The sequence below is a fragment of the Toxoplasma gondii genome, chromosome VIIa (assembly GCF_000006565.2).
Source record: "Toxoplasma gondii ME49 chromosome VIIa, whole genome shotgun sequence".
NCBI classification, from domain to species: Eukaryota; Apicomplexa; class Conoidasida; order Eucoccidiorida; family Sarcocystidae; genus Toxoplasma; species Toxoplasma gondii.
The window spans coordinates 3488010-3515374 of NC_031474.1; the positions used below are offsets into that span (position 1 = coordinate 3488010).

At 55.2% G+C, this 27365-nt stretch overlaps 3 protein-coding genes across 3 annotated transcripts; 1 reads left to right on the forward strand and 2 right to left on the reverse strand.

Annotated features, from left to right (window-relative positions):
• Positions 1–38: 38 nt before the first annotated feature.
• Positions 39–9447, reverse strand: TGME49_202240 (RAP domain-containing protein). Its single transcript, XM_018779196.1, has 6 exons — positions 7771–9447; positions 2900–7397; positions 2402–2466; positions 2056–2115; positions 1155–1559; positions 39–841 (listed from the first exon to the last, which is right to left on the reverse strand). The coding sequence occupies exons 1-6, from the start codon at positions 8248–8250 to the stop codon at positions 779–781; spliced, it is 5571 nt and encodes a 1856-aa protein (XP_018637412.1). The 5' UTR covers positions 8251–9447; the 3' UTR covers positions 39–778.
• Positions 9448–9599: 152 nt separating this feature from the next.
• Positions 9600–21122, forward strand: HDAC5 (histone deacetylase HDAC5). Its single transcript, XM_002367468.2, has 11 exons — positions 9600–11197; positions 12224–14031; positions 14438–14577; positions 14903–15325; positions 15892–15971; positions 16276–16376; positions 16815–17127; positions 17787–17837; positions 18050–18394; positions 18922–19603; positions 19977–21122. Exons 1-11 carry the CDS (start codon positions 10918–10920, stop codon positions 20110–20112), a joined length of 4359 nt encoding a protein of 1452 aa, XP_002367509.1. The 5' UTR covers positions 9600–10917; the 3' UTR covers positions 20113–21122.
• TGME49_202220 (hypothetical protein) lies at positions 21001–26128 on the reverse strand. Its single transcript, XM_002367467.2, has one exon. The coding sequence runs from the start codon at positions 25405–25407 to the stop codon at positions 21961–21963; it is 3447 nt and encodes a 1148-aa protein (XP_002367508.1). The 5' UTR covers positions 25408–26128; the 3' UTR covers positions 21001–21960.
• Between the last annotated feature and the right edge of the window lie 1237 nt (positions 26129–27365).

Genomic DNA, 27365 nt, shown 5'->3' on the forward strand with positions numbered 1-27365 from the left:
TGAAGGGTATATATATATATATATATATATATATATAGGTAGACGATAATGAAGTGTCTCGCACAGTTCGCGTGCGATTCATCTCATTGATGTGATTCGAGATGCATGCGGGCCTGATGAAACTTTGCATGCGGGCACAGTCTTGGGTCACATCCCTGCCGTCCAGGCCCAGCTGAGGTTCTAGGTACACCGTCGACGCATGAACGCGACAACCGACATGAATCGCTCTCGACAGGATACATACAGGGACCACGCATGAGAAGCGGAAACAGACAGGTGTTTGGTACAGTCTCAGTCCGCTTCGGCTCATCCTGCCCTGGTTCGTACGCAACTGCACTGGCGACGCTAGGAACACCCGCAGTTCTCTTTTGGGCCTGCAGAACACAGAAAACAAGCTGCAGTTCTGAAGATCCCTCTGGTTGCACCACGTGTGCCCCGCTGTCACTAGCACTTGGCTACGCGATAGAAACCCGTCGGGCGGTCGTGTGAGATCCATTGACAGCGGACTCTTAACAAGGCTCTGGGGCCCAGGAATCGCTCGGCTGAACCGCACATGCCGGATACCAAGTGCTGACTCATCAGCACACGAGGGAACGTCACCTCATCCAAAGGTCCGAAATATAGATTGAGTTTTTGGTGAACCGACACGAGATGCGAGCCTTTGCTTTCGCCCGCGTTTGTCTAGCCGGATGTACTCCACAGAAAGTCTGCATCGGGACGGCCCAAACACAACGCAGTACAGTGCAGACTCGGACATGGAAACGGAAAAATCTAGTTATCAGTCTGGAGCAGTGCCAATCTTTCGCAGAAGAAAGTGCCTTTGCTTCTCCAGGTCGCCGTCCTGAACACACAACGAACACGTCAAATGCCGTTCCGCTCGACCCAGTACGTGCCAGTCCGATTCGTTTTCTGCGACCTCGCCTTGTTGAAGTTTCTCGTTTTCCTCGTTTGTTACCCAGGAGACAACCTTCACACAATGCCTACAGTCATTGACACGGATTTCTGTCGTCTGCAGCAAGGGCAGATCCATGTTCGCTGCACTACGGCATGCTCTACGCATCCGCAGATATTCACTTCGGTTCGCTTCTGCTGCCAAAGAAGAACGAACTTATTTTTCATCAGAGAGGCTTCTGGATCACCTGATTGCGTCTTACCAGTCTCATCCAGTCCGAGTAGGCAATCCGAACCACTCGGAAACCGTGTCTTTCCAGAAGCCTCTGCTTAAAAAGGCTTAAACTCGTGTACTGCGCAGCCCTCAATCCTCTCCATCGATGATGCTGAGATGTCATTCTTTTTTCCTTGTCGCTCGGGTCACACGCTTGTCTCTTTGTATCGGCTCCGAAATGGTGCATCCGATCTTCTCGGACCGAGCGTCCAGTGCCGCCCTCCACGCTATGGGACGAAATCTTGCTGACTTGGTCGAAATCTTCAAAGTCGTAAAAAACCACCTGCGCGCTCCCCTCGGCTTCGCTACCGTCGACCTCCGAGTGCCGGGGCGTTGAGCAAGAGTAGCACGCCGGATGGTAAAAATGAAGCGGGCCGTCGAATTCAATCGCCACCTGAAACCACACCTGAGTGGTAACCCTGATTAGCATTTCTGTGGTCCTCAGAAAAGCAACCACGAGGCGCGCAGAGAGCTAGGACAAAATGGACAACATGGGGGCAAGCAACATTCCACGCCGCGGTCCCGTCAAGTCATTCCCGACTGTTGCCGGAGACAGACCAAATCGAGACAGAAACTGAGGGGTCGCTCTGTCGGAAAGTGTGGGACGGCGGAATCCTCACTGACACTGGTGCGTGTTTGCTCTGAAAAATCACTTTGTCTGCCGTGCATCGGGTTGGTTGCCTTTCTATTTTGCTTGCTTCTGAGACTACCAGTAATATTAGAATTTGACGCCGCCTAACCTCATTGAGAGCCGAATCACAGTCTTGGTCAAAACAGGACTGTTAGTGCTGTGAAGACAAGTTCCACGATCAATGGAGCAGAGAAATCGACGCAATAGGAATTTCGTTCAGGGGGTAACACCTTCGATCGCTTGCCACTCCATGTCTTACCGGTGGACTCCGTTCGTGCAAAACGCAATCAATAAAAAAGACGCCGCTGAGAAATGGAACCTGCGACGAACACACCTCCAAACACGCTTTGAAGAATGCGTTGATTGAAGAAAGATGATGCACTGGGGAGCCACTGCACGGAAGCAGGAGTGAAACTAATTGCGAAGGACTCACCGCCACTAGAACCAGACACGCAAGACATTGCACCAGAGAAACTTGTTCCCAGGGGAGACAGCAGAGCTACAGCACACCGTTCTGAGCACCCTTCTGCCCGCATCTCTTAGAACATTTTCCAGCCCGACAGACGCCGGACGCGTTGTGCCCCTCCACGCAGCCGCGTGCCTACTTCGGTCAAAAACCTCTCTTCGGGGAGAGTCGCTTCAAGAGCCATCATGGCCTGTCGATGGAACGCTGCACACAAATAAATCGGATATCAGCGTAGTGTCAGGCATGAGCTGTTCCACAGCCGCTCTTCAGCGAAGTGCAAAGGTAACGAAACGGGTTGTATCGGTGTTGTAGATTAGCGCGAAAGGCAGAGTTTATCCCGTCACTGCACCACAGAACGCACACGCGTGCAAGTGGTATGCCCCGGCACACATTCGAAGGCTGTAGCCGTTTACCGATCATGATGCAGCTGCCTGTCGGCGGCGAAAGAAAAGCATCTGTAACAGAGCAAAAGTATGAGTGCTAACAAAACTCGATATAGTACGCCGAGAACATAGCCGATGAGGAATAACGTTGCTGTCGTCGGAAACTGGGAACCAGCACCTATGGCTACACACGGCTAGCCGCTGTGAGTCGTTGGGCTACCAAACAGAAGAATGTATTCCTTTGAAGAACCCACCTGAAGTGGCCAGTGTGGCTGGACTCGGCATGCGCCCGGTCCGGAGGACGTTTTCTCCTCGGTTCCTCGCCAATTTCAATGTTTCCATCGTCTGGGGAGAAACAGGGCCCTGATGCTGAGGCTCACAGACTGCCTTGGCAGAGGAAGGTGGGCATCCCGCATTCCCCTCTTGCGTTGCCGCTGCTCCTCGGGAGCGACAAGTGGCGGTGTGACTCGCCTGCAGCCGTTCTAGAGAGGCATGTACAGCGATGAGCTGACCGAATATCTCGGATGTCCCCCTTTCCCCTCCACCAGCATCAAACGTATCCACTTCGAACGCGACGTCTTTCACTGCATTTTCGGAGAGCCTGCCTTCAAACTCCGCTTCCTCACTGTTGCTCCCGCACTCACCCTCTGTCTGGACAGCCGAGGGCGTCGTGCTCAGGTTTCGCGTCCCGTTGGTGAACAAGTGGCCCTTGCAGACAGTTACCAGAGCTGCAATAGCCTCCGAAAAAAGATGTTCTCCAGCTCGTTCAGCCCTCCCCCTGTTGGAGCCTTCGCAAAGCTCAGCAGAGGTGGACTGTGCAGCGCCATGTTCGCCAAAACTCTCCCATGGTGGAGGCGTTTGATTCCCGTTTTGGACGGTCTTGACACAACAGGAATCGAAATCAACCAACGCCAACGCGTATAGAGCATTCACTGCAGTGAATAGTGTCACTGGCTCTTCTGTGACATGTGCCACTGAATCTGTGTTGCTTCGCATTAAAGCGCACCGTTGACTTCCAAGTTCCGGAAACGTCTGCCCTTCTGACTCTGTTGGAGGCGACTTGGAGGCCGAAAAATCGAGCGACATCCGTTCGCAACGGAGAGTTAGGCTGCGCAAAACGGCTGTCCAGGCCGAGGCAGCTGCCGAGTCCGGTGTGCAGCCTTGGGTAACTGGCTGCAGTGTGCGTACACCAAAAATACCGGAGCGAGATGCGTCTGGTTGTGCCTCGCTGGGCGGCATACCGTTGATGCGAGACACAGGCAAGGCAGACGATCGCAGCGCACAAGCGTTTGGCCCCGACAGAAAGAAAGGATGAAATGCCAACTTGGCAAGAGCAAGCAGGATGCTTGCAAGCGACGACGAACTCGCATGCCCAGAAACACACAACGGTCCAGAAGACGAGGGTGTCATAGAACCGTACGATGAAGCAGAGGTGAAACCCTGAGCTCTGCCATCGTGCGCTTCACTTGACCGCTCAGAGACCGGATTCAGTCCCCCTTGTGTCGATTTCCTTTCTATGTCGGCATCACAAACCACCACTGTCGAGTCTCCGATCGGTGTACCTCTTTCTTGCTGGTCCACGTTTTGATCACTGCCGTTGAGCGAGGTATCTAGCAGCACAGAGATGTGGACACAAACCTGTGTCAGAAGAGGGATGTGCCGCAGGTGCAGCCTAGCCATGGCTCTCAGCAGGACAGCAGCCTCTTGCGCACTCAGACCCTGGACCCAAGTGGACGCAAACGCATGCGAGAGATTCTCGGTTGCGTTAGCGCGATTAGGACCCCCGTCGCGCCCGGGGACGATCCTTCCACTAGAAATTGGAGGGTACCCTTTCAGCGAGCTGTCCGGTCTTGCAAAGATGCGACTCTCCGAGCTGAGATACTTCTGCGTGCTCTCTACCCCGCCGCTGGCGCAAAGAGCAGTCAAGAGAGGCAGAGCTGCGTACTGCCCGCTTTCTGGAGTGAAGCGGCCTAGAACTCCCATGAGCCACACAACTTGCTGTGGTCGCTCTAAAAGCTTCCCCCGAGCTCCATTTTGCCGTGCAGTCTCGATGCATTCGGGATAAGGGAGTTCCTCAGCAGAGGCATTACACTTGCTTATGCGCGCTGTCGGTTCCATTTCACTCCTGTAAACTTCAGATGCACCACCCTCGAAACCGTCTCTCTGATCGAAGTCTCCCTGCCCGATCGCACCTAAAGGTCTCTCCTCCTGCATGCGGTACAGCTGCACTAAGCGGCGGCGAATCGCGTTGGCGACCGAGGTAGCCTGCACAGTGTAGGCGCTCCGGACTTCTTCTGCGTCAGCAGTCTTGAAAAGCGGTTCGAACGCGAGCAGCGAAGAGGCAACGGACGCCAGCTGAGGCAGAGTACACGCGAATATCAGTCGCTCGGAATGTTGACAGAGAAATCCGAAAGCAGCGCGACCCAGAGCGGCCACTCGTTCCACATCCTGGTCACTGCCCACCCAGAGAGGGCTGGACGGTTCCTTCGGAGTCGCGGCAACAGTGACTTCTCCAGAGAAAGAATGCGCCATCTGAAGGCGCAGCTGGGGGGCTTCCCGGCCTGCAGCAATGCCCCGAGAACAGCCACGAGACCGGAAGACTTCCTCCACATTTCGCGGACACAACGAGGAGAAGATGCGCCAGAGCGCGACAAAGCGCATGGCCGTGAGCAGCGATGGGTGTCGCTGCATTTCGCGGAGACAACAGGACAAGAGGTGGACTTGCGGGTGAACTGGAGGCTGAAGTCGTGAGTGGGCGCGCGCAATGGCAAGCAGGGAGAGAAACGTTGAAGGAGACGACGAACGGCGGAGATCCGCGCAAGATGCGACACCCGGAGAGACGGCACCAGGGACAGCTTGACCAGCCCCAGGGAGGAGAACGGACCCTCTCGGACAGGAAAGCCTGCCGCTGCCTTGTGTCGCCGGAGCCTCGCCCCTCGAATCAAAGGAGCGGGGAGGATAAGAAGAAACAGAAGACAAAGAGTCGCCCGTCACGCTCGGCGCCCATGCAGGGGGGCCCAAATCAGCCGGAGCAGCAGATGTGGTTTCAGAGCGCTCTGCAATGCGAGGCGCCAGAAGGGCCAGGTCGTCGAGGATGACCCGCACGACCGAAGAGGTCGCAGTCGAGGAACCCTGAGACTCTTTCAAAGCAGAAAAAAAATGCAGGGACGGAAGGAAGTTGAGCGCGCACGCAATGGCAGAGATATCTCGAAGAGACGTTAAGGAAAACGCAAAATTGTAGCGAGGACAAAGAAAGCTCGACGAAGGGTCGACGGCCACATGCCGCGAAGCGCCGACGTTTCGGTGTGGCTCGCGTTCAGGCTGTTGGGCCTGATCTGCCGCAAAAGGGGTCCCGTCGCTGGCGGCGCAGCCTGAGAAAACGAGGTCGTTCTCGGAGATGCGACCACTGTTGAGGTGTGCAGATAAATGCGTCCGGATGAGCGTGAGACAAATCTTGAAAAATTCTGTTTGTTCCTTTCCACCTCCGTCACGCAACTGTCTCACTCCCGTGGTGTCGTGTCTCGCGGGCAAACCGAAATCTCGGCCCGCTTCTCTGTGACCTTGTGCGGACAGCGCTTCACTGCGTTCCGCAATCTTCGCCATGGAGTGAAGAACAGACGCAACGTTCACTGTCTGTCGGTCGGGAAGACTCCCGTGTGTCACAGCGTCCATTATCGGAAGTTCGCGACCAAAATGAGGTTCTCGGGGTACTCTGTGTTCTTCTCGAAACCCGGTCGTGTGTTCGCTCATTCTCTCTTCATCCCGGCACTTGCCACCGGACAGGGGGGAGCAGGAAGAAGATGTGCAGTCCGCAGAGCGACGGGTTTTCCAGTTCTCGTCAGCGCCACCGTCAGGCCACCCTCGCGGAAAGCTCTCTCCAAACTGTGGGGGTGGCGGCACATGCGACGGCTTCCCGACCACGCTAGTCTGCCCCGGTCGATCGGCTGCATGCGCTCGCCCTTCCAGGCTTTTCTGGTGGCCGTGAAGCGCCTGCTGGACGCGAGAGGTCCACAGGCGCATTTCGTTTCCAAGAAGTCTGTGGGCTTGCCTGAGGAACGCGGGTGGAGGCACGAAGTTCAGGGATGCAAACGCCGCCAAAAGACCGACGAGGTCGAAGCCATTAAAGGCTGAGAGAGGCACATGCGTTGCGCCGGTGGCCAAGGCGGTCAGAAGCTCCTCGTTGAAGTACCGCAGCGAGGCACACGCCACAGCGACAGAGTAAATGGCAAACGGAGAGAAGGCAGCGGCACGCGACTCCGACGGGAGAGACATTGCAGGGTGTATGACTGGAAAGGAAGGCGGAGAGGCCGCAGGAGGCAGACGAGAAGATGTGGCTGCGACAGGCAACGGCGAAGACGGGGCAGAGGCGGACCTCAACTGAGATGAACACTCTGTGAACGATCCAGGAGACGCAGGCGACGGGCAAACTTGCGAACCAGAGTCAGGCAGACCTGGGGAATCGGGCGAAAGTGTATGCGATTGAGGACGGCTTCGAGAAGCCGGAAGCGGCGACTCTGCTCTCAAGCTGTCCCGGCGGCGTTGCCGCTGCTGCTGCTCCTGCAGTTGCTCCTGCAGGGCCTGTTGCTCCTGGACCTTTCGAAACTTCGTCAGGAGGACGTCGGCGAGCATGTCGAGAAACCGAGCGTCTTGCGCGTGCATGCGGGCAGTGGCGGTGAAGAGAAGGGCGGCATCTCGCACGCTTAACCCGCGACGTAGCCCGAACGCACGGGAAACGCAAGCTGCCCAATGGCCCTGCAGGAAAAACAATGGAAGACGGCACAGACAACTTGGATCCAGAGATGTAGAGACACCGCAAATGTCTCAAAACAGTTGCTGCGCACCTCTTGGAAGCGCCAGTGCGCTCCATTTCAACTCCTTTGCTCCATGTAAAAGATGTAGTCTAGTCTTAGTCAGCTGTCACGCATGAAAGCAATCGCCCGTTTGACTCGCGTAGCAGAACGCTGCGGTACGGGTGACTGGATACGCGACACAAAAACCACTTGCGTAGTGTCCGGTGTTGAGAGAAAACAGAGGAAACCCATGCAGGGGTAGAGGGAGGTCGCACTGAACCACCCGAAAGGACTGTCGAGAAAACCTAAAGTCAAACCCTGAACCGTCAACTGACCTTCATGCCGCGCTTCGCTGCAGCCGTTGTTGCCGTCGTGAGCACATGCGGACTCATGTCCGAAATATCGTGAATGTTGCTCGTCAACCTGTCGACGGCCACATTGATGCGGGATGCGCTTTTACGTCGGTCGTTCGGTGCCGAGCGAGTGGAGCTTTTCTGCGAGGCACCATGTAAATGACCCCGGGTGGAAAAGGGTCTGAACCATGAGACATGCGTGTCTTTCCCGTTGTAGACTCGCCCCGTCTTGTCCGCTTGATTCGTCTGAAGGAGCGAGTGGCCTCTGACTGTTTCAGCGCCGGCACGAGAAAACGGAAAAACCAACCCATGCAAACAGTCCGCAGACGGGTTCGTTCCCGTTGGCGGTTTCCGCACAGGAGAACTTGCCGCGTCCGTGAAAGACACCGGAGGGAGAGGCGCTGGAGTGCCGCGCGCCGACCCTGGACGACACCGGCATACTCCGGCGGTGCGGACTTGCATTCTCGTCTTCTTTGGATTCTAAAGGAACTAGTGGGAAACGCAACAGACGTTTGACGAGGCAGACCTTCGCGCGGAAAGCTGCCTGCTTTGTGAGGTCCCGGAAGCAACGTCTGATGCCTCCGAGGCGGCGTTTCGAAGGTCACGTCGACGATTCCGCCGGAAATTCGTGAACCGCAAGAAAGATCTGGTTCAACAGAGAACGGGCGCTGGGTGAAATCTCGGCTTTTTGCAGTGCTTCATCTGCAGGCACAGAATAGTCTGCTTTGCGTGTGCAGGAGACTTGGCCGCGCTGCTGGACCGCGGTCTTGGGTCATTGTGGTGGACGCGACAAAGAAAAGCCGATCCTTCGGACAAAGCCGGCATCAAAAAAAAGTAGAGGCCACGGCTAGACCATGTGTTGCAGGCATCCCATTACAAGTATTTGTTGGTGGACAGTGACTCTGTACAAATGATGAGCTTCTCCGCGCGCGGTTGGAACAGGGGGCGCGAAAAATGTAGAACGGAGTGAAGGTAAGGACACCCAAATCGGGCTCTGGTTTCTCGACTCGGGTTGTGAACCTCTGAGACTGGTAGACTGGGTTGAACAATGGGTGTCAGCCGACGCATAAAACGTGCAGTGGTTTTGCGTTGGAAACGCTGAGGAAGCAAAGGGTAAGAATACGCCACTGAAGGGGAATGCCATACCACACGAAAGCACCTGTCTTCTGGGAGAGAAGTGATAACACTGACAGAGGGTTCGAGAGGCTCGAGCGCCATAGGAGTGTATTCGGGGATGTCTACGCAGGAACTGGCGCGCTCAAAATCACTGACAGAAAATTGTGCAAGAATACTGCACAGGTTTTAGACCCGAAGCGGAACTCTCGGTCATCTGTGGCCCGTGCGCAGAAGGTAACCCTCGACTGAAGCCAACCTACGAGGGGCTAACGAGGGGCAGCTTCTCTGCCTGACCCTCGCAAGTTCCACCATAGTTCTACGAGACAAATCTGATTATGAAGACGCATAACTGTGAAGACATTTTTGAGTGCATCTTTCCAGATTTACCTCATGTACGCATGTATGCAGATACACATATTTCTGTGCACATGCGGCGGGTTTTGCGCGCGTGAGAGTTAGTGCGGTAGAAACGCAGCCGGTACCTTGACATGCTCTTGCCAACAAGATATTCGAGAGTTTGGCAAAGATGAGTGGGTTTACGTGAGAAATAAACGACGGAAAAGGACAAACTACGCCTCTCATGTAGAGACTGCGAAGAGGGCCTCTGTGCCGGAGTAGGCAGTCACACGTGACCCAGTCGCTGTTGCATGCAGTGCTTCTCCAGAGGAGATGATCGGGGCAAGATTTCGGACATTCTTGAATGACGTGGCGAACAGACTGACCGAGATCTCGCGTTTTGATCTCTGGCATGTCAACCTTCTCTGCTGGGCAGCGTCTTCGTATCTTCAATCCTGGACGCCACATCTCCCCTCATTTTCCACAAGAGACTGCGTTGAACGGCGACTGGCGGGGGAAGCAAAAGTCCGTTTTCTGTCGAATCATTCATGTCGACAATTTTGTACAAGGCTTACAGCCACAACTACTTTGACAGCATTCATGCATAGCTCGGAAAGAGCGTGCTTTTGCGTCACTTCCCCTCCGTGGCTTTTGTTCATTTAGGAGTCGGCATGCATGCGGCCCCGAACCGATGATTGTTGAGCCGAGGAAAGCACGAATTTCCACTGGATCATCACTCGGTCTGATTCACATTGGGCCTTCCATCTTCTTTTTTGCCGCGAACGACGCGTAATGCCAGCCAAAAAAGGAAAAATACCCCCGGAATCACCCAGAGGCCCCAGACTCCCTTAAATTAAGCTGGAGGCTGTCGGCTGGTATTAACATGATCCTTCAATCCTGGCTGTCAGCCCCGTTCCGATATTCAGCTCAAACCCAGTATGTTTTGTCATGCCCTCACCAGAGTACTCCAGTTGTTTTTCCTTTCCGAGCTCGACGCCGTTGCGAACCAAAAGGCTTCTCGCTTGATGCGTCGACGCAGCTTCACCGGGCTGCTACTTCCCGTTGCTTCCCCCTTCTTTCACTTTCGTGTGGGGGTACACCATCACTTCGATTGATCACAACTTTCTTTCGGACAAATACCTATGGGTGTCCTAGGCCTAGGTTTCTTCCCAGTACTGGTACAAGAGGCTGGAGTCTGGAAGCGTCTCGACAGAATGCGGGCTTTCGTCCGCATCTTCTGACTTTCCTTGCTGAGTCGCCTGTTTTCTTTTGAAGCATTTCCTCCGCGCTCTTTTCCGTGTGGAAGACGTCTATTTCTTTGCGAATCCCGGCAGCCACGCCCTTTGTTTCTGCAGTCTTTGCCTCACTTTAGACATCAGTCTGTTTCTCCGTCTCCCTTTGCAAGTGCATCCGGCGGGCTCCGCTCACACTCCTGCGTCTCCCGCTGCGGGGAGTGTATAGTATGTGCCTAGGCACCAGTACCAAGCCTCCTCCTCCACATAGATTCGATGGAAAACTCAACACTGGCATGTTCGGTTAACATTTAGCTGCGAATATACAACTGTCCACGGTCGGAACTGAACCGCGTCGTTCTCTCAGCTTCCAGTTGCAGAGCCGTTCCTCGATCTTCCTTCTTTCCTTGCCGCTTCCTCATTCTGCGGTTCCAGCCTCTCTCCGATGGTAGATGCCTCCGAAGGTTCCTCGAAGGAGGAGGAAGCGGGGCATGTCCCGCATGTGGAGGTCGAGAGTGCAAGGAATTGTGGGGAAGCATGGACGAAAACGCGCTCTTCCCCCTTCACGTCTGTGTGGCATATCTCCGGCGAGACCGGGGCAGCCGCTGGGCATTGCCGCGAGGGGTCTCTGCACAAGTTGATTGCCACCAACAACATTTCGGGCGTCCGGCTCTGGCTGTCCAATCCATTCTGCAGGAGCATGATCAACGATCTAAACCATGCGGGTGAGTTGCCAGGTGCCCAGAAACCCAAGGAGCAAATAACAATTGTGTGCCTTGTAGGTTGCGACCCGCGGTTTCGAACAAAACACTCCTCTCACAGGCTGTCGAACTCAGTCATGTTGACCCAGGATTACTCGTAATTCAGATTCTACTTACGCGAACGCACACATATATATATATATATATATGTATAATATAGGTATGTTTATTTCAGTCCTGAGGATGGAGCCGTCTCTTTGTCACCAGACTGTTAGGTGACTCGCCTCTTTTGTTGGGAACAGTGTAGTTTTCCCTTGCGATCTATTGGCAAGAACGAGGTTGTGTGCAGAAGAGGTCGCATCCCGTTACCAGTTATGAGATCAGGCAGCCAAGTTCTTTATGACTGCCGTACACCACCGACCCCCCTGGACTGCTTATGACAGCGAAAAACGTTAGTTGTCAAAATATCCTACGACAGCAAGATTTTTTTGCGGCGATTATGTTCTAGGCGAAATGTATGGATTACTGTTACCATCTGTATGAACAGGAAGAAAAAACGACGGCTTAGATACGCGTACGATCAGTACCATCGTACTGGGAATGTACCGGTCGTGTGTGCAAATGAACTGGTGTACGTGACAGCAGCTGGTTTGCTGGCAGTCGCGTGAGCAGCTTTCGTTCCTGCCGTGCGTGAGTTGGCGAATGACGTTCTAGTGTAGGTACACTTCGTTCCTTCAACATGCGTGGCTTTTTTAAAACGACTTTCTCCTCAATGTTTTCCTGGCCACCGATTTGGATTTTTTCAAGCTGTTTCGTTCCCGCATGTCCTTCGATGGATGACTTGTGTCGCACAGCGAAAAAAAGTAGTAGTTCGACAACTTTCGGTTGGACCAGCAATGTGAACGTGGTTTTAAAACGACTTGGTGACGGCCATGCCTCCAGCACCACAAAGTGAATGGTGAACTAGGGGTTGTATTCTTCTGTGTCGGTTTCTTGCTGAGTCTCGCATCTGTCATCTCTCGTTTCCGTGTCCTTGTGTCTCGTTTTCAGGAGAAACGCCGCTGCATGTCGCGGTCCAGTGCTGCAGTCCTCGGATCCTGTCGTTGCTGCTGGACCCGCCGCCTCTTCAGATTTCGCCTTCGTTGCTCGCTTCATGTTCCCTTCGACTGCCTCGGCCACTCGCTGGCACAGCGGAGCCGCCGTCTGGTGCCCCAGCGTCGTCGAACGAGGGAGCGCCTCTCGGGGGCTCCGCTGAGGAAGTTGCAGACGCCGGCGTGGCTTCCTTAAAGACGCAGCAGCCTTTTTCTGCGGAAACAGCCATCAGCAGCGTTGTTGCAACGGATGCTGCAGCCGCATGCGATCAGTTGGCGATGGCCGCGGCAGCCCGTGTGGATTTCAGCCTCTCAGTTGATGGCATTCCTACACTGCACTTGTTGATTGGGCGTACGGCCTTTGGAGGCGCGAGGGGCGAAGACGCCATGGAGTGCCTGAAACGTATTTTGCTCCACATCGGGCGGTTCCAGCCCGGTGCAGCTGACCGGTGCCCACGGTGCTCGCCTGGGAAGACGAAGCCGACCGCATGCGGTCGCGAGCGGAGTGGCGTGAAGGCGGAGTCTGTCGCTTTTGAATGCGGGGACCATGTTTCAGATCCTCAGGCGGGTGGCCTCAGGGAATCCCAAATTTCGCATCCTGGCCTGGGAGGGCAGCAAGAGTATGGCTGCCAGTGTTGCGGCGGAACGTTGGGGTCTCTGGATTCGCGAAGAAAAAAAGAAATGCGCGAGGCCCGGGACAGGGTGTGCTGTCCGGAGGTGTTCACCGTGGAGAGACAAACCTCCGCCGCAGACAGCGTTATGCTAGACTTGGAGGAAATGGACCTGCAGGGCCGAACTGCTCTTCACCTCGCCTGTTCCTTCGGAGTTAGTCCGGTGGCGGAGCTGCTGCTGCATGCAGGGGCGTCGCCCTGGGCGCGGCGCCTCGGCCTCGGCCAGCTCCCCATCCACTCGGCTATCGACGCAGACGATCCAGCTTGTTGCCTCCTTCTTCTCCGGCACACATTGCCCTGTAGGTTTTTCGTGAATTTCTCATGTATCTGCGGAAGACGCTGCGACAGCGGCGCCACTGGTGGGCGGCAAGCCCCTGTCAACACGCTGGCGCTGAAACGCTCGCCTGCAGCCACCAAGTTCGTTTTCCAGCTTGTTCGCCGCTGCGTCAGACGCGGCGCCTGGAGGTGCTTCCGGGCGCTGCTGCTGTACCCGACGGAGAGCTCTGCGTGTTTCTCAGGATCGGTTGAGGGCGGTGACAAAGCAGAAGGCCTGCAGCCGGGGGGAAGTAACAGTGCAGCGTCGCGTCGGTGTGAAGTGGAGAATTTGGGCAGGAAAGAGGACGCATGTGAGAGGCAGGGGGGCAGGGTTCGGTGTGTGACTAAAGACGTTGCGGCCTCTTGGTGTTCGGGATTGCATGGGCTTCTGGATGGCGAGGTTCGCGCCTGGCTTTACCTTAGAGAAGAGGCGCGAAGGGCAGGCGCTCTGCTCGACTTGAAAGAGCAGCTGCAGCGCGTTGTGACGACGAGTCCCGCATGCTGTCAAGCGGCCGCCGCTTCCTGGACTGCTGTTCCGGCTTCACCATGCGATGGTCACAAGTTCGGTGTGAAGAGCGAGAGCGAAACCGGACTGCTGCTGTCGCTTTTTGGAACCCATGGCGATGCGGAAGGAAAGACTGCCAAGCGAGGGGAAGGCCGGACCATGGTCGTCACCCATGCGTTATGTTTGGAGCACCTGCCTCTTCCTGAGCCTGCTGACATGCCTTTGAAGAGACACAAACTCATGCAGAGATTCCCGGAGAATCCGAGTCGATTGGAGGTTAGTGGAACCTTCACGTTTATCGTCTGTCTCCCACGAGGTGTGATGACGTCTGCATACAAGCGCGAGAATCAACTCGCTTGGCTGCGTCCCCCCCAATCTGGAGTGTCGCTAGCCAGCGTGGTGTTCCTTGTCTGGAACGACGGAAATTCCTGTTGGATGCAAAACATGTGAACACTCCTGGAGTGTCAATCGAGTAGGAACTGCGAATACCGTGGGTTGCGGGAGTTCTACATGTGCATTAGTGGCTGTATGGCGCGCGTGTGCCCGTGTCCCCGCCTGAGACTCGATATCTCAAAGAAATCGACTCTTCTTTCCGTCTCGTGAAAGTCCCGGTCAAGTGCCGCGAGAGGAATTTCGAATTCCACCTTGTGTAGTCCGCTGTCCTACTCCTTTTCCGTTTTAGGTTGTCACCTCAGATCGGTGTGGTATACTCCGGACGCGTGAGTTTTCTCCACTGCTCTGGATGGACGATCCAATGCCTGCGTCTCTGTCGGACATCTTGAGGGTCCACTCCATGTCCTACATCGCCCGCCTCAAGCTCAGGTGAGAGCCTGGCAGCTCACTGCTTCCGGGACTTCAAAGAGTGAAATTGGCACGCGTTTAAAATGATAACGTTGCTTCCGATTCACAGTGTGGACACCACGGTGTCACTCGCCTTGATGTGTTTGGCACGGATCCGAACTTCCCCTTTCTCAGCGACTATTTGACGTGGGTATTTTCCGTTCTTGGCCACGTGGTCGGCCACGGCCGTTGACGCCAGTGTACATTGACACAACGGGACAGCTCGGTGGTCTCGAGTTCCCTCGACCTAGTTTCCTCTCGTTGCTTCATCGCACAAAGGTTTACTTCGTGTTTCTGTCGCGCTCAGAGTGGAGGATGCGTTCGGCATCAGCACGCGATTGCCTTCACTCTCCCCTCCTCTTTCGTACGCGCCCGGCCAGACGGCGGCGGCTGCGACCGCTACAGGGGCAGAGGCTTTGGCTGCCGCTGCTGCAGCATTAGATTCGAAGTTGCAGAAGGAACAATATGAAAAACAGAAGCGCCAGCAGATCGAGAACGTCGGCTCTGCAGGCCGGTACAGCTTTGTTTTCGCTGATGGAGATACTCCGGTCACCTGCTTTAGCTGGGCCGCAGCAGTCCACGCGGCTGGTGCGGTCATTGCGGCGGTGGACGCCGTCTGTGAGAGGAAATGCAGAAACGCCTTCTGTGCTGTTCGACCTCCTGGGCATCACCTCGGCAACTGGGGAGCTGCTCAAACTGCGTCGAACCAGCTCACAGATGAAGATATCGCGTAAGAGTAATGGAATTGAGAAATGCATCTCTGGGTCCTAAGGCGAGAGACGTTTCTGGGGTAGAGGCGCCACGAGAAGAGCGGATGGGGGGGGGGGCGGGGCTGGATAGAGGGACGGAGGATTCCTGGAGAAATACACGCGGAGGATCGTCCGGTGTATCTGCGCATAGTTGCCACACGAACGCCCTGGTCGGTTTCGAGGAGTTTATTGGAGCTTGCAGTTCGTGTGCCTGGTGGATGTTGCATAGATCTTCGTGATCATGTGCGTTTTACTGTGTCGTGTGTTTTTTGTTCCTCACTGCAACCGGGCGTAACTAGGCTGTCTACGCCTGTAACCTCACTGATGTGGAGGTAACCGTCATGCCGTAGGATATTGACCTCTACCACTTTCGTCAGTCCTAAGCAGCTTCTCTTCCCGGTGTCGGTGGCTAGTGGGTTCAAGCAGCGTTTTTAATGTCTGGCAGCGGGTTACCTCTCCCGTTTGTCTCCACATCTCGGGTGAAACAAAGTGCCGGCTACTGATTCGAAGGCAATATGAATCTCTCTGAAATGCTTGCTTCTCTCAGGGCAGGGAGCCAGGGCTTCTGTTTGCTGAACAACGTAGCCATCGGTGCGGCGTATGCAAAGTACAATTATGCGAGAAAAGGTAGGTGAAGAAGAGAGGAACAGCATCGTCGCAGGTTTGCGGTTCGAGAGAAGAGATTTCCTTTTCCTAGCTGAGTGATAGAACCGGACAGTGCGCCGTGCTTCGCTCCGAGGCCACACTGAAAACACGGTAAATCCGCGTGGGATATTTCGAAGGTGCACATTTTTGCCGAGACAGTTGTCGAGATACTGGGAGGTCTTGAGCGGACTGCCTTCCGTGGTGGTTCAGGAATGGCGCGTTATTGGTGGTGCATTTGTTTCACTTAGCAAATTCCAACACTTCCTGTTCTTGTCCGCTGTTGCAGGGATCCGGCGAATCGCCATTGTCGACTTCGATGTTCACCACGGCAACGGGACTGAGCAAATTATCCGGAATGTCGGCATGAAAATTCGGAAAGTGAAGCAAGTAAGACGCGCAGCTTCGAAGCATTAGGTTGTGCAGGACGACGGGCAAGTGCCTTGGGTGTCGTCGCATCACGGACTACTAACGATCATTGCTAATGTACTGTGTAGCTACACGTCGAACCCGTCTGTCACGTCACAGCTCTCTACCTACATATTTGCCAGTGAACTGTAGAACTTTGAGCAGACGCAAAGGCGCAGTGTATAAGATAACCTCGAAACCATTCACCGTCTCACGCCTGCATTTTGTCCAAGCCCTAGAATCACGCTGGCATCGTTCGGACGACCTCCGACTGCTCCCCGTAGCAATCGAAGCGAAATCAGGTCCCTCCCTTTTATGCTGATTTATGTCTTGCGAGGCAGAGGGTATGTAAAAAAGGCGGTTTGTCTACTCTGGCTGCGGTTGCGCTTCTGTCGTCTTGTCTTTTTCCTGTTCCTACAGCCTCAGGGCGCGGCTCTCCGTCTGTACAGGCGGGCAGCAGACGAGCTTCGAGGCACCTCCACACTGGTATCAAGTAACTTGTCACGGGATGCGCCGGCGGCTGGTGATAACTCTGCTCATTGTGGTCCGGACCCGTGTGAAGTGGACGCCACCGGTTCTGAGAAAACACCTTCGCAAGGCTACCACGTGGGAGATGGGGGGAAAGTCTCGGCAGCGCTGCCGCCGCAGCTTGCAGGCCCCGTGGACGTTCCCCAATGGATGGGTTGGCGGGACGAGCGAGATGCAGAAGAGCTTTTCTTCGCTTCCATCCACGGTGAGTGGAAGAGTATGGGTAACCGCCTGTGACTGAGGTGGAGGAAGCGTGGGCACGAGTGCTGTTGACTGTCTCCAGCGTTTAAAGAGGGAACAGGATCAGTGGTTGCCACTCTGGATCTTCATGGAGCGTCAGTGGTTTTTGATATCGGGTTTGTCGGGACTCACTGAGTAAGTTGGTTTGCGTTCACACGGACCTCGGACAGTCGAGAAGACACTGGAGATAAAGGCGAGATTGAACGCATGCAGTGAGTTTTCTATTGGCGACGGCCTTCCACTCAAGCACATGACATGTCAGTTCTTTTTATGGCATGCCAGCTCTCGGATCCCTGAAGGCGTGGCAGCTGTGTAGCGCAGTCGACAACTCTAAGGGGGGGAGGGGAAAGGTGGGTTTTGTTTCGCTGTCAGCAATTCAACCAAGCTCAACATCATGCTGCAATAACAACGTTCCTTTCGTCGAGAGGGGTGACACACTCGATGAATGAAGGCGAACCGCTCTGATACGCGATCCTGGGGAAGCGTTAGGTGTACACATTGGTATAACTCAAATCGAACAAGCAGAGACATTATAGTGCCTAGGATACTGAATATGACTTCACTTACGAGATACAGACAACCTGGCGTCCATATGTGTGTCATTGCGTGTCTCTGTTTCTGCAGCCTTTGATGGAACCTTCTATCCGGGAACAGGAGCAGACTGCGAAGATTTCAGTAAGTTTTCTGCTTTCGGGTATGCACCAAGAGAGCGTTTGCATTCTCAAAAATGAAAGTACCCACAAAACCCCAGTCTTGCCTCCGGTCCCGTGCATGGATGCGGACGTTTCTGCACCTTCATACTCGTCAAAGGTTTCTGCCGATTTGTAGGTTCAGACGTTTTCCAACCCCAACCGGTCACTAAGGTTCCCGTGTGCGTTTTCTTTCAGGCGGACCCGTGGTGATTAACGTGAACATTTTGCCTCACCCAACCGGCCCCTCCCTCCACAAATGTTGCCGGTGTCAGAAGTGCTCTGGAAGGCCCTGCGCTGGGGGTGCCCACCGCCGTTGTCCCCGCGGCCGAGATGCAGGCGTCAGTTACGCAAATGCCTCTCCGATGGAGGTGGAAATGGCCGCGCGCACGCCTGATGTCCCAGTGCAGGTCTCGTGGTCTTGTCACTTTTGTCGCCATCCGACTCTCGCTCCTTCGTCTGTCGCCGCAAGGAGACTGTTCTTAAAGCGAATCATCCGCCCCCTTCTTCGTTTTGGTCCCGACCTGCTCTTCATATCAGCAGGTTCGCAGACGTGGCCAGCAACTCGTTTCGGTGTGGGAGTGCCAGGCTGCTCTTGGAGAGAGTAGAAGCTCGAGTTTGTTGTAGCCGTCAGTGCGCACAAGTGAAGGCAGTACCACCGTGTCACCACTATTTAAACAGGAGAGTCAATAGCGCTGAAACTTAGTTAGCAAGCGTGTTGAATACGTGCTGACATTCGTCACTGCCGTACGTAGCATGTGTGTACAAACCCACACCCCGTTCAAGACAGGGGAGAAACTGCCGCAATAGCATTCGATGGCATCCACTGTGAAGTTCGGGCGCAGTGCAGTGTGACCTCGTTTTTTTTTAATTTCAACCAAGTTTCGTCATTGAGGTTGCAGTGATCTGCTGATGACGTACATACTTCTTCAGGCGCGCCCGTGGTGATTAGGCAAGGTTGTTTTCACCTTTGGGCAGTTCTTTTTCTGCGGATTTTCTCCAGCACTCTATGCTTTTCGCCACATGCAATATACCCCCTGTCTGTGCGCATGTCCACCGCTGCTTCTCAGGTTTCGACGGCCATGCCCAAGACCAAATTGGGGGAGCGTTTGGAGGTTTCGCAGAAGAAGATTTCCGGTTTTTCACGCATGCACTGGTGCGATGTGCGGAGCGCACTTGCGAGGGGCGTGTTGTAAGCGTGTTGGAAGGCGGATACAGCGTCAGCGGTGGCGTTTCGAGCACGTTAGCTGCTTCCGTGAAAGAGCATCTCAGAGGCCTCATGAGGACACCCGCCGGCGGGTCTTGCTTTGCGGGTGCCCTCGGGAGCGAGCAGCCTGGTAATGAAGCGCATGAGGCCGCACCTAGAGAATCTTCGCTTTCTTTCCCAGGAAAAAACGGATGGGAAGAAGACATCGAGGTCGGCGATGCAGCCACCAGCGACGTCACAGCAAGCGACGTTGAGGAGAGCTGGCAGTTGATCGAAGGAGAGAACACAGGGATGGACGGCGCGGACAGCAGCGACGCTCTTTTGGACGAAGGCAGCAGGAGGAACGGTTCGGACGACGGCCCAAGTGCCGACGCCCTCAGTCACAGGCGTCCGAGAGAAGCAAAAACACTCGATGGATGCGCGTCCCCTGGTCCGCACTCGTCAACCGAGACTGCAAGCGAAGCCAGCGGTCACTGCGAGCGGGAGCACTCTGCAGATTTCCCGCCTGGCGCGGACGCGTGTCGGTCTCGTGGCACGGAACACAGGTGGGGCCCCAGTGGGTGGGGAATTGAGGGAAGGCGTCACTGTTTTGGGGAGTTGCCTGTTAAACATATGCTTGTATTTCACGTTGTGCCTCTTATGATATACTCGCGACGAGGCCACCATTCATGGGTAACAGCGATCATATTGTCTTCCTCGTTCTAGGGCGGTCTCTGTGGTTTCCACGATTTCGGTTTTCGTGTTACAGTTCGAGCGGATTTGGTTTGATGCGAGAACTGTGCAAATCTAGGTCTTTGCTCGTTCCGTGACGGTGGAAGATTGCATGACAGTGCGATATCTTTTGTCAGATTCACTGGCTCACCGCGGCAGCTCCACGCTCTCGCAGTCTCGACGGCATGCTGATGTGATGTTTCTCAGGTCTCCGACGAACGCCTTTGCCTCCTCTGCAAGTGCGCCGAGCGCGCAACGATACGGCGATTCAGCAACAGTGAACAACAACGACCTTCTCACGCTGCGAGCTTTGTGCCGCGGAACCGATGGCTGTCTGCGATGAAGCGACGATGGGGCCGGTGCGCGGGTGAACCTAATGCGTGCAACCGTTTTTCGCGTGTCGCTCCGGGATCAACCGGCTTCTCGTTTCGAGGGTGACGTCAGAGGATCAAGAACAACGGCTCACAGACCGCACTGAGAAATCCTCTGGACACTATTTTCCGCCCTCGACGGTTCGCATCAGGCCTTTCTCTTTTCCAAATGGATAGCTTTGAACACTTTTGTTGCCGGGCATGATGCGGTAAAGATTTGCACTGCTCGTGTTCCTGCGTAGCTGGCTGCAGAGAGTTTCAGTGGAACCTTCTTGGAGGTCACCCACGGCTCCCTTTTTGGCAGTTAAATAACTGTAACTCCAGTTACACAGTCCTCGGGTCCTGTGAATCAAACTATCACGCCTCGCATCGAGCTCACCAGCGATGAAAGCGAAGCGTCACTTGAGGATGGAGGCGTGGGAAGGTCTGCGCGCCGGGTCGTCCTTCGTGCTTTGTACGAAAAAGCCTTCCTTCGAATCTGTTTTGCCACAGGTTTGCGCGTAGCCGTGCGTCCGTGTACGACTGCTAAGATTGAGAGTCGGGGCTGCCGCGTTTTTGTATGTATGCTACCGGCTGACTCTGTGGCCTCCAGAGAAAGAGTCACGAGACAGGTCAATAGCGTCTGCTGGTTTCTGTGCGGGCTATGATGTCACTGATTTTTTGGCGAACATTATCAAAGTGCGGACATTCTGTTTCAAACTCAGTGTTTTCTAGATGTTTAAGTGACCCGCGAGGCCCGAAGGTGTGCAAGGGTTAGCCGACTTGGTGTCCTGTGGGTTGCCGTTCAACTTCAGCACAATTCGCATCGCTAGCGCCAGTGAAGTTACATGGGGAATGGCGCGCGACACGATTGTTGCGTCTCGCTCAGACGAATGAATTCCAGGCCAGATATATGATACGCTAGTTTGTGTAGTTGCGGCAAAACAAGCAACATCAAACAGACGTTTCAAACGACAACGATCAATAAACAATGCCGCTTTCGCTCAATTCGTAGACAGGGACCCAACGTGAGAGCCCATGTAGTGCGGTCTTCTTCTTTTCGTAGAAGCTGAAGGAATGAATCACCAACCTCCCGGGAAGCGTCACGTGACTTCCAGGAGAGTGATTTTATACTTGTTTCTTCTGGTTGACAGGTGGAAACCAAAATAGATCGATGAGGGCGCAGCGTCCAGAGGACGAGAACGACAACAGCTGTTGCTGAGACAGTTTCGGGTCGACTTCACATATTTCCTTATATATGGAATAGGAGACAACCCGTCGCCTCCTGCAGTAAATGTGAGCAAGGCTACTCAAGAGGAACGCGTATCCTTTGAGCCTTTATCTTGCCTTGGAGCTGGCGGTGTCTACGCAAAAAGCATTTATCTCACGACTGGCAACCGGCCACAAACAAATGGTCACTGGAAGGTCGCTTCACCTGCCAGTTATGTAGTCTTCCAACACATAACTAGTTGGAGAGTGGTGAGCCTGTTAGAGTGTTCCGGCTGTGGCTGAGGCGAGAGAGCTTTTCTGATGGAAACGCAATAGAAAGGCTGGCATCGATGGCTGCAGCGCCATCATGTCTGAGATGCCCCTCGCTTCAAGTCAGCCAATCAAGCGACAGATGTCAAAAAAAGCACCCTGCGTTTATTCTTTGCATGTGACAAGTGCCCGCTGGAAGTCATTCCCTTCGAGGAAAAGTGTAGTTACCACATTCCTTTCCGTGCACCTCCACGTCCCGCACTGGCCGAGGCATCTCACAGAGACACCTCCGCTTCTCGGATGCTTCTCAGAACTCTTCTATCTTATGGAGAGGTGTGGTGCGGCAGAATTCACATCACCCTCTACCGCGTTGCTTCGGTAACCACACGAGGCACTCCCCATGCATAAGGGGGCATTCCTTGAGGGCCAGCGCCTGTGGACACGCCCACTGAAGGGTAGTAGTAGGTCAGATGCGACGTGGATTGCGGGAGCACGTACCGCCTCATATTCTCACGTCGAGACGGCGCACGGCTGCCGAAGAGCTGCACCAGTCGTTTCTGGATCGGTTGAATGGGCTCGAGAATTGCAGCAGCTGCCTCCTGCACTCCGTCAGCCGCTCGTCGCGCCGCTGCCCGCGCGGCTTCTGCAGCAGCTGCAGCCGCAGCAGCCGTCACTGCGGACATGTCGGACGAGTTGCCAGGTGCAGCGAGTCCCCATCGCTCCTGAAGCCGCGTCTGCAGACAGGCTTCCTTCCCGGTTCCTGGTGGCTGAGGCCAGTGGCAAAACTCTGGTGGGCTCTCAAGTGTCGCCACGTCACCCCTGCCTTGACGTGTGGGAGATGCCGCGGGACTGGAACGAAAAACGCAGGAAACCTGGCTTGCAGAAGCCGCCGCCGGATGGCCTGTCTGCACACCTGTCGTTGCGGTCCGGGTGCGCTGTTTCTCCGGTTTCCCCGTCCTACGCGCGTTCGTTTTTACGCCAGAAACGGACGGGCTTCGTTCAGACCCTTGTTCCGGGCAGTCCCCCTCACGGCAGCGGTGGAGCTTCTGTTCTTTCTTCACTACAGCGCGATCTTCTTCCTCCTTGCGTTTCATCCTTTCGCGCTCGACCTCTTCCCGCTCAAAATGCTGTTGTAATAGCGCTTGGCGCTGCTTCTGCAGCTGCCGGCGCTGGTGTCGGAGTTCTAGAACGCGTCCACTCACGGAGGCAGCATCTTCCAGCTCCCACGGTTCCTCTCTCGGACTCTCAAATTTCACCCAACCCTCCGTGCCGCTGATGGTGCTGTTTTCCGGTTGCTTTCCTCGTTCGTTGGAGAAAGACTCTCGTCTTCTGTCCGGCTGAGAACGCTCACGCTGAAAATCGCGACCACGCGGCCTCAGCAACGGGGAAAAGCCCCTCTCGCTCTCAACAGGCTGGCAAAATTCAACAACTGGTGCAGAGGGATTCACTGGAGTCGTTCCCGCTTGCACGGGAGCAACTGGGGAGGGAGGGGCGCAAGTGTCCGAACTCGCGGATCGAGGGGGGCCTAAAACCACACCTGGCACTGAGAGCGGACTGAGCCACGACGACTGCTGCGGGAAGGCAAACAGCGGCCGGTAGGTCACGTATGGGCCTGGCTGGCTATGAGGAGGCACAGGAACTGTGACAGAAGGCTGTCCCGCGCGGGCACCGAAACGAGTCCGGTAATAGACCCGCGGGACCGGCGACGCGGAAGAGGACGAAACCGTCGTGGCATTCGCGTCAAAACCCACAGGCTGGGAGCCTACGATTGCGCCGACCTCAGCACCGACCGTTGAATGCAACGACGTCTGAAGAGGCCTGGTAGCGGCGCGTGGCCACCCTTGTGAAGCTGCGCGAGGACCGCTCGCGCCGACGGCCGGGGTAAGGGGAACTGAAGACGACCGTATTGCTGCCGGGACGGAAACAGTCGGAAGAATCGGGTATTCGGTAGCATGCATTCCGTGGGGAGACGAGATCGTCGAGGGTGGGCCGCCGCAGCAGACAGCTGCGCAGAGCCCGCCTAGGGTGGTTTTCGAGCTGGAAAAAGGGACGCCTTCCGATGGTCGAGAAGCTGCCGGCGAGACTGTGGCCACCGAAGCGGCTTGTCGGCTCATGTGCTGGACAGGAACTGAAAAGGGGCGCTGAAGACCTGGGTAACTCACACGTGGTGCACGCGATACAGGCGTTGAAGACACGACTTTCCCTTGTTTCTCTGTGCAAATCAACGGCTGTTTCCCTGCGAGCGCTCGAACGACTCGAATCGGGCTCGGACCCGAAGCCGGGCCGAGCCTAGGGTCGGGGGAGACTCGCGGCATCGGTGGCGTGGTAACAGTTTTGCTAACATGCACAGACACAGGGAGGTTCGAAGTCTGTTCAGGAGGCGGTCCTCGGGGCGCCCCACCGACCTTGAGGGCGAGTGGAGCGGCTTCCGATTGGTCTTTGGACGACGGGGCGGGGCTTGAAGAAAGCCGCGTCGTTGTGGCCGTCGGGCGTTCTGCTGTTGCGCAGACACCCCGAACGAGTGGACTCGAGGCGTGCGAAGCAGCAGGGCTGCTCACAGATGACGGAAGGGCAGGTGAGGCTGGCTGCAGTTTCGATATCTCCGTGGACACCTGGAGACCTGTCTCGTTGTCTCGCGTCGGGGTCAAAGTCGCTTTCTGCAGCTGCAGCTCTGAGAAGCCTTTAAGCAGCTTGGCATGCTGGTTCTCGAGGATATCGCGCTCTCGCTGGAGCTGCGCATATACATTTGAAGCTTCTTGTCGCTGAAGAAGATCCTGCTTCAACTGCAGCTGCTCTTGCTGCTGCGCTAGAGCCTTTTGGCTGTTCCGGAGGCTCTCCAACTCCCGCGAGACAACCGCCTGTTGTTCCGCCTGCTTGGCCAGCAGCTGAAGCAGGTGCTTCTGTTCCTCCTCAGCCTTTGCGGTCGCCACGGCTTGCCTGAAGACAGCGCTCCCCAGCGCGTCTCGCGCAGACTGCAGCGCTGCCGCCTCTTCTTTGGCGGCTGCCGCTGCAGCCGCAGTGAGAACATCATTGGCAAGAGCGGCCGAAATTGGAGTGCGTGCCGAGAACGGATACTCGAGATCTGCACTCAGCAGCGCCTCTTTTCCAGCGCAAACCGTGCCGGAATCTTTCCAAAGGTGTGGGCTGCCCCCTCCATCTGTGGACGCAAGACCCTCGCGGAGGGACGAAACCCCGGCAAGACTCGAAGTGACGTTTTTGCGCTCCGAAACTGCGCCAGCCTCAGCGCCAAAGAAACTTAGCTCGTCACCTCTGCTGCAGGGGGACACAGAGTTACCGCTAGATCTCGCGTTCAACAGGGCCACAAGTTGCGCAGTCGACAAAAGCGGCCGCTTGGAAACATCCGTGTCAGCGAGCGATCGGTGCCGCCCTCTTTGGGGTACCCTCCGCAGCGGTCGACGACTTCCCCTGGAAGCGATTTCCTGCAAGGAAAGACTTTCAGGGTCTGCATCGAAGTTGTCGCCTTCCCATGTGCCGCGCCCGGGCTCCGGTGGGATAACCGTTGCCAAGCGGTAGCTGTTGAAGCTATTGCAACTAAGAAGGGCCGCCTCGCATGCAGCGGCTGTGGGGGAGAGGGCAGCTTCAGTCAATCTGTCGCGCGTGCCCACACTCCGTCCGCAGCGGTTCTTTCGCCGTGGCTCATGAGCGTCGCCGGCCTGCCTGCCTCGGAGAATCGAGGTGTCGAGGGTCGAAAGTCTTGCATCGTCGCGACGGCCTGCGCGAGACGACACGCTGCCGCCACAGAGCTCGTCCAGCTGTTCGGCGAATAAGGATATCTCAGAATGTGCCATTTTGCACTCTGCAAAAAAACGCGAGTCCTGAAAGGGCAAGGCCGCCTGAGCTAAACGCGACCAGTGCCGCTCGCCTTGCCGGTAGCGTCCATTGCCGAGCGCTGTCAACAGCAGAAAGAGTATCGCCGGCAACACTGCTGGGCACTCCGTGATGGCAATCGTCGACAACGACGACTTGCATGTGGGCACTGCACGGCTACGGAAAGACACACGGACCACCTATTACGGGCGCATCGTTTGGGCCGGTAGCGCGCTTGGTGGTTCCCCGTTTTACGAAGAAAATTGTGGCAGTTTGTGGAATCGATTGTTGTCTTATTCACACGCCTCGTACAGCTGGAGTAACCGTAGGTGCAACAGCTCTGAGCCAGCGGATTACACTCTGACGAAACAAAGGACCTGTAACAAGCGAATCACGATGCTCTCGTACAAAAACGGGCAACTAAGTCCCTTGGTCCAGTAGCAAAGGCACTGCAGGCTTGCCGCTTGAAATATCAACTTTAGAACACGTACCAATTGCTACGCGCACGTATCGATTCTCTTAGTCGAGCTGAGTTTCCCCTCTGCATCCGGCGAAGGTTTCGGCCCGTAATTGCGCAGGACCTCTCTGGCTAGCTGCTTCCTGTTTCGAGACACTAGATATTGCATGCCATCCTGCTGCATGGAACGGAGGTCAAAACAGATCTCTTTGTCGCGGTGGTCTCGAAACAATTCGCTGATGAACGCATCCTAAATTGTTGGATTCTTTGGAGATGCGTGCGAAATAAAGGGGGTTCGAAGGTCGGGAGGACCTGCCCGGCCTCCACCAAGCCTTTTCACGGACACTTTTTGCCGGCAAGGGTTGCGTCGCATGCAGTGAGGGGCGCTCCGAAAGAAAAAATATCCAGTGCTGTGTTTGATGGAAAAGAATCAGTGACTCAGATGTGTTGTCGTCGAAAGTATCTCTTCTGTTAGCGAGACCTGCCTTAATTTTTTGTGGCACCGTACCGACAACTGGCATGAGTAATCGGGACATCCTCGACTGACACACCGCGTGATTCTTAGTCACAATGTGGTTCCACGAAGTCAGAACTGAAGCGGTGAATATAATGAGCGAGTATCTGGGACTCCTACAGTAAGAAATGGGTGGGCAGCACAACGGCTTCGGTGCTACCATTGAAATCAGCGGATTGGAATCTCCTCCGACCATTTACACTGAGGCATTCGAAGTCCGCTACTCTACTCATTCACGATGGCGATGATTAAAAACTGCTTTGTTGTGCTAGGAGTGTCACAGATTCGCTTCAGGTCTCTGTGATATGGCTAGTCATCTAACACTGCATCGGGCACGACTATCTTTTGTGTGTAGGTCTGCGAAGGTCTTGTGTTGGTCGATAGTGTGGACATATCTCGCGGCCAGCATGTATGATAATAGATATGCGGCAAATATTATGGTGTACGAAAACTCTATTGAGGTTGTACCTGAGAGAGCGGAGCTCAACGATTGCCGATCTTCTTCGAGGAAAAGGATCGATGGGAGTGGTGGATGTATGAGGCAACGGCATATTTGTGTTCCGTAGGGAGGCATCGGATGAATATAGAAAAGAGAAAGACGCCGCCGTAAAGATCCAGAAGTTCTTCCGCGGTGCTAGGGAACGGCAGATATATGCGAGGAAGCTGTCAGTCTACATACCGTCCAATCCTATGCAGTGTTACGCGGCAGGGAAGGAGAATGCTGGTAACGAAAAACAACTATTTGTCTGTTCTCCCTCGAACGATACTTCCGGGGAACAAAGAGTGTTTGATGCAGTCAGTGTGAAACGGGATGGTGGTGCCGCCAGGATACTCGCTGTGCCAGAAGGGCCCACAGATACTTTCTGTACGGGTTCATCTTGAAATAACACATAATTTGTAGCTTAGAGATACGCCCAGGCTACGCACACAAGATTATTCTCGTTAAATCCGCTTCGATCAGACAGCGG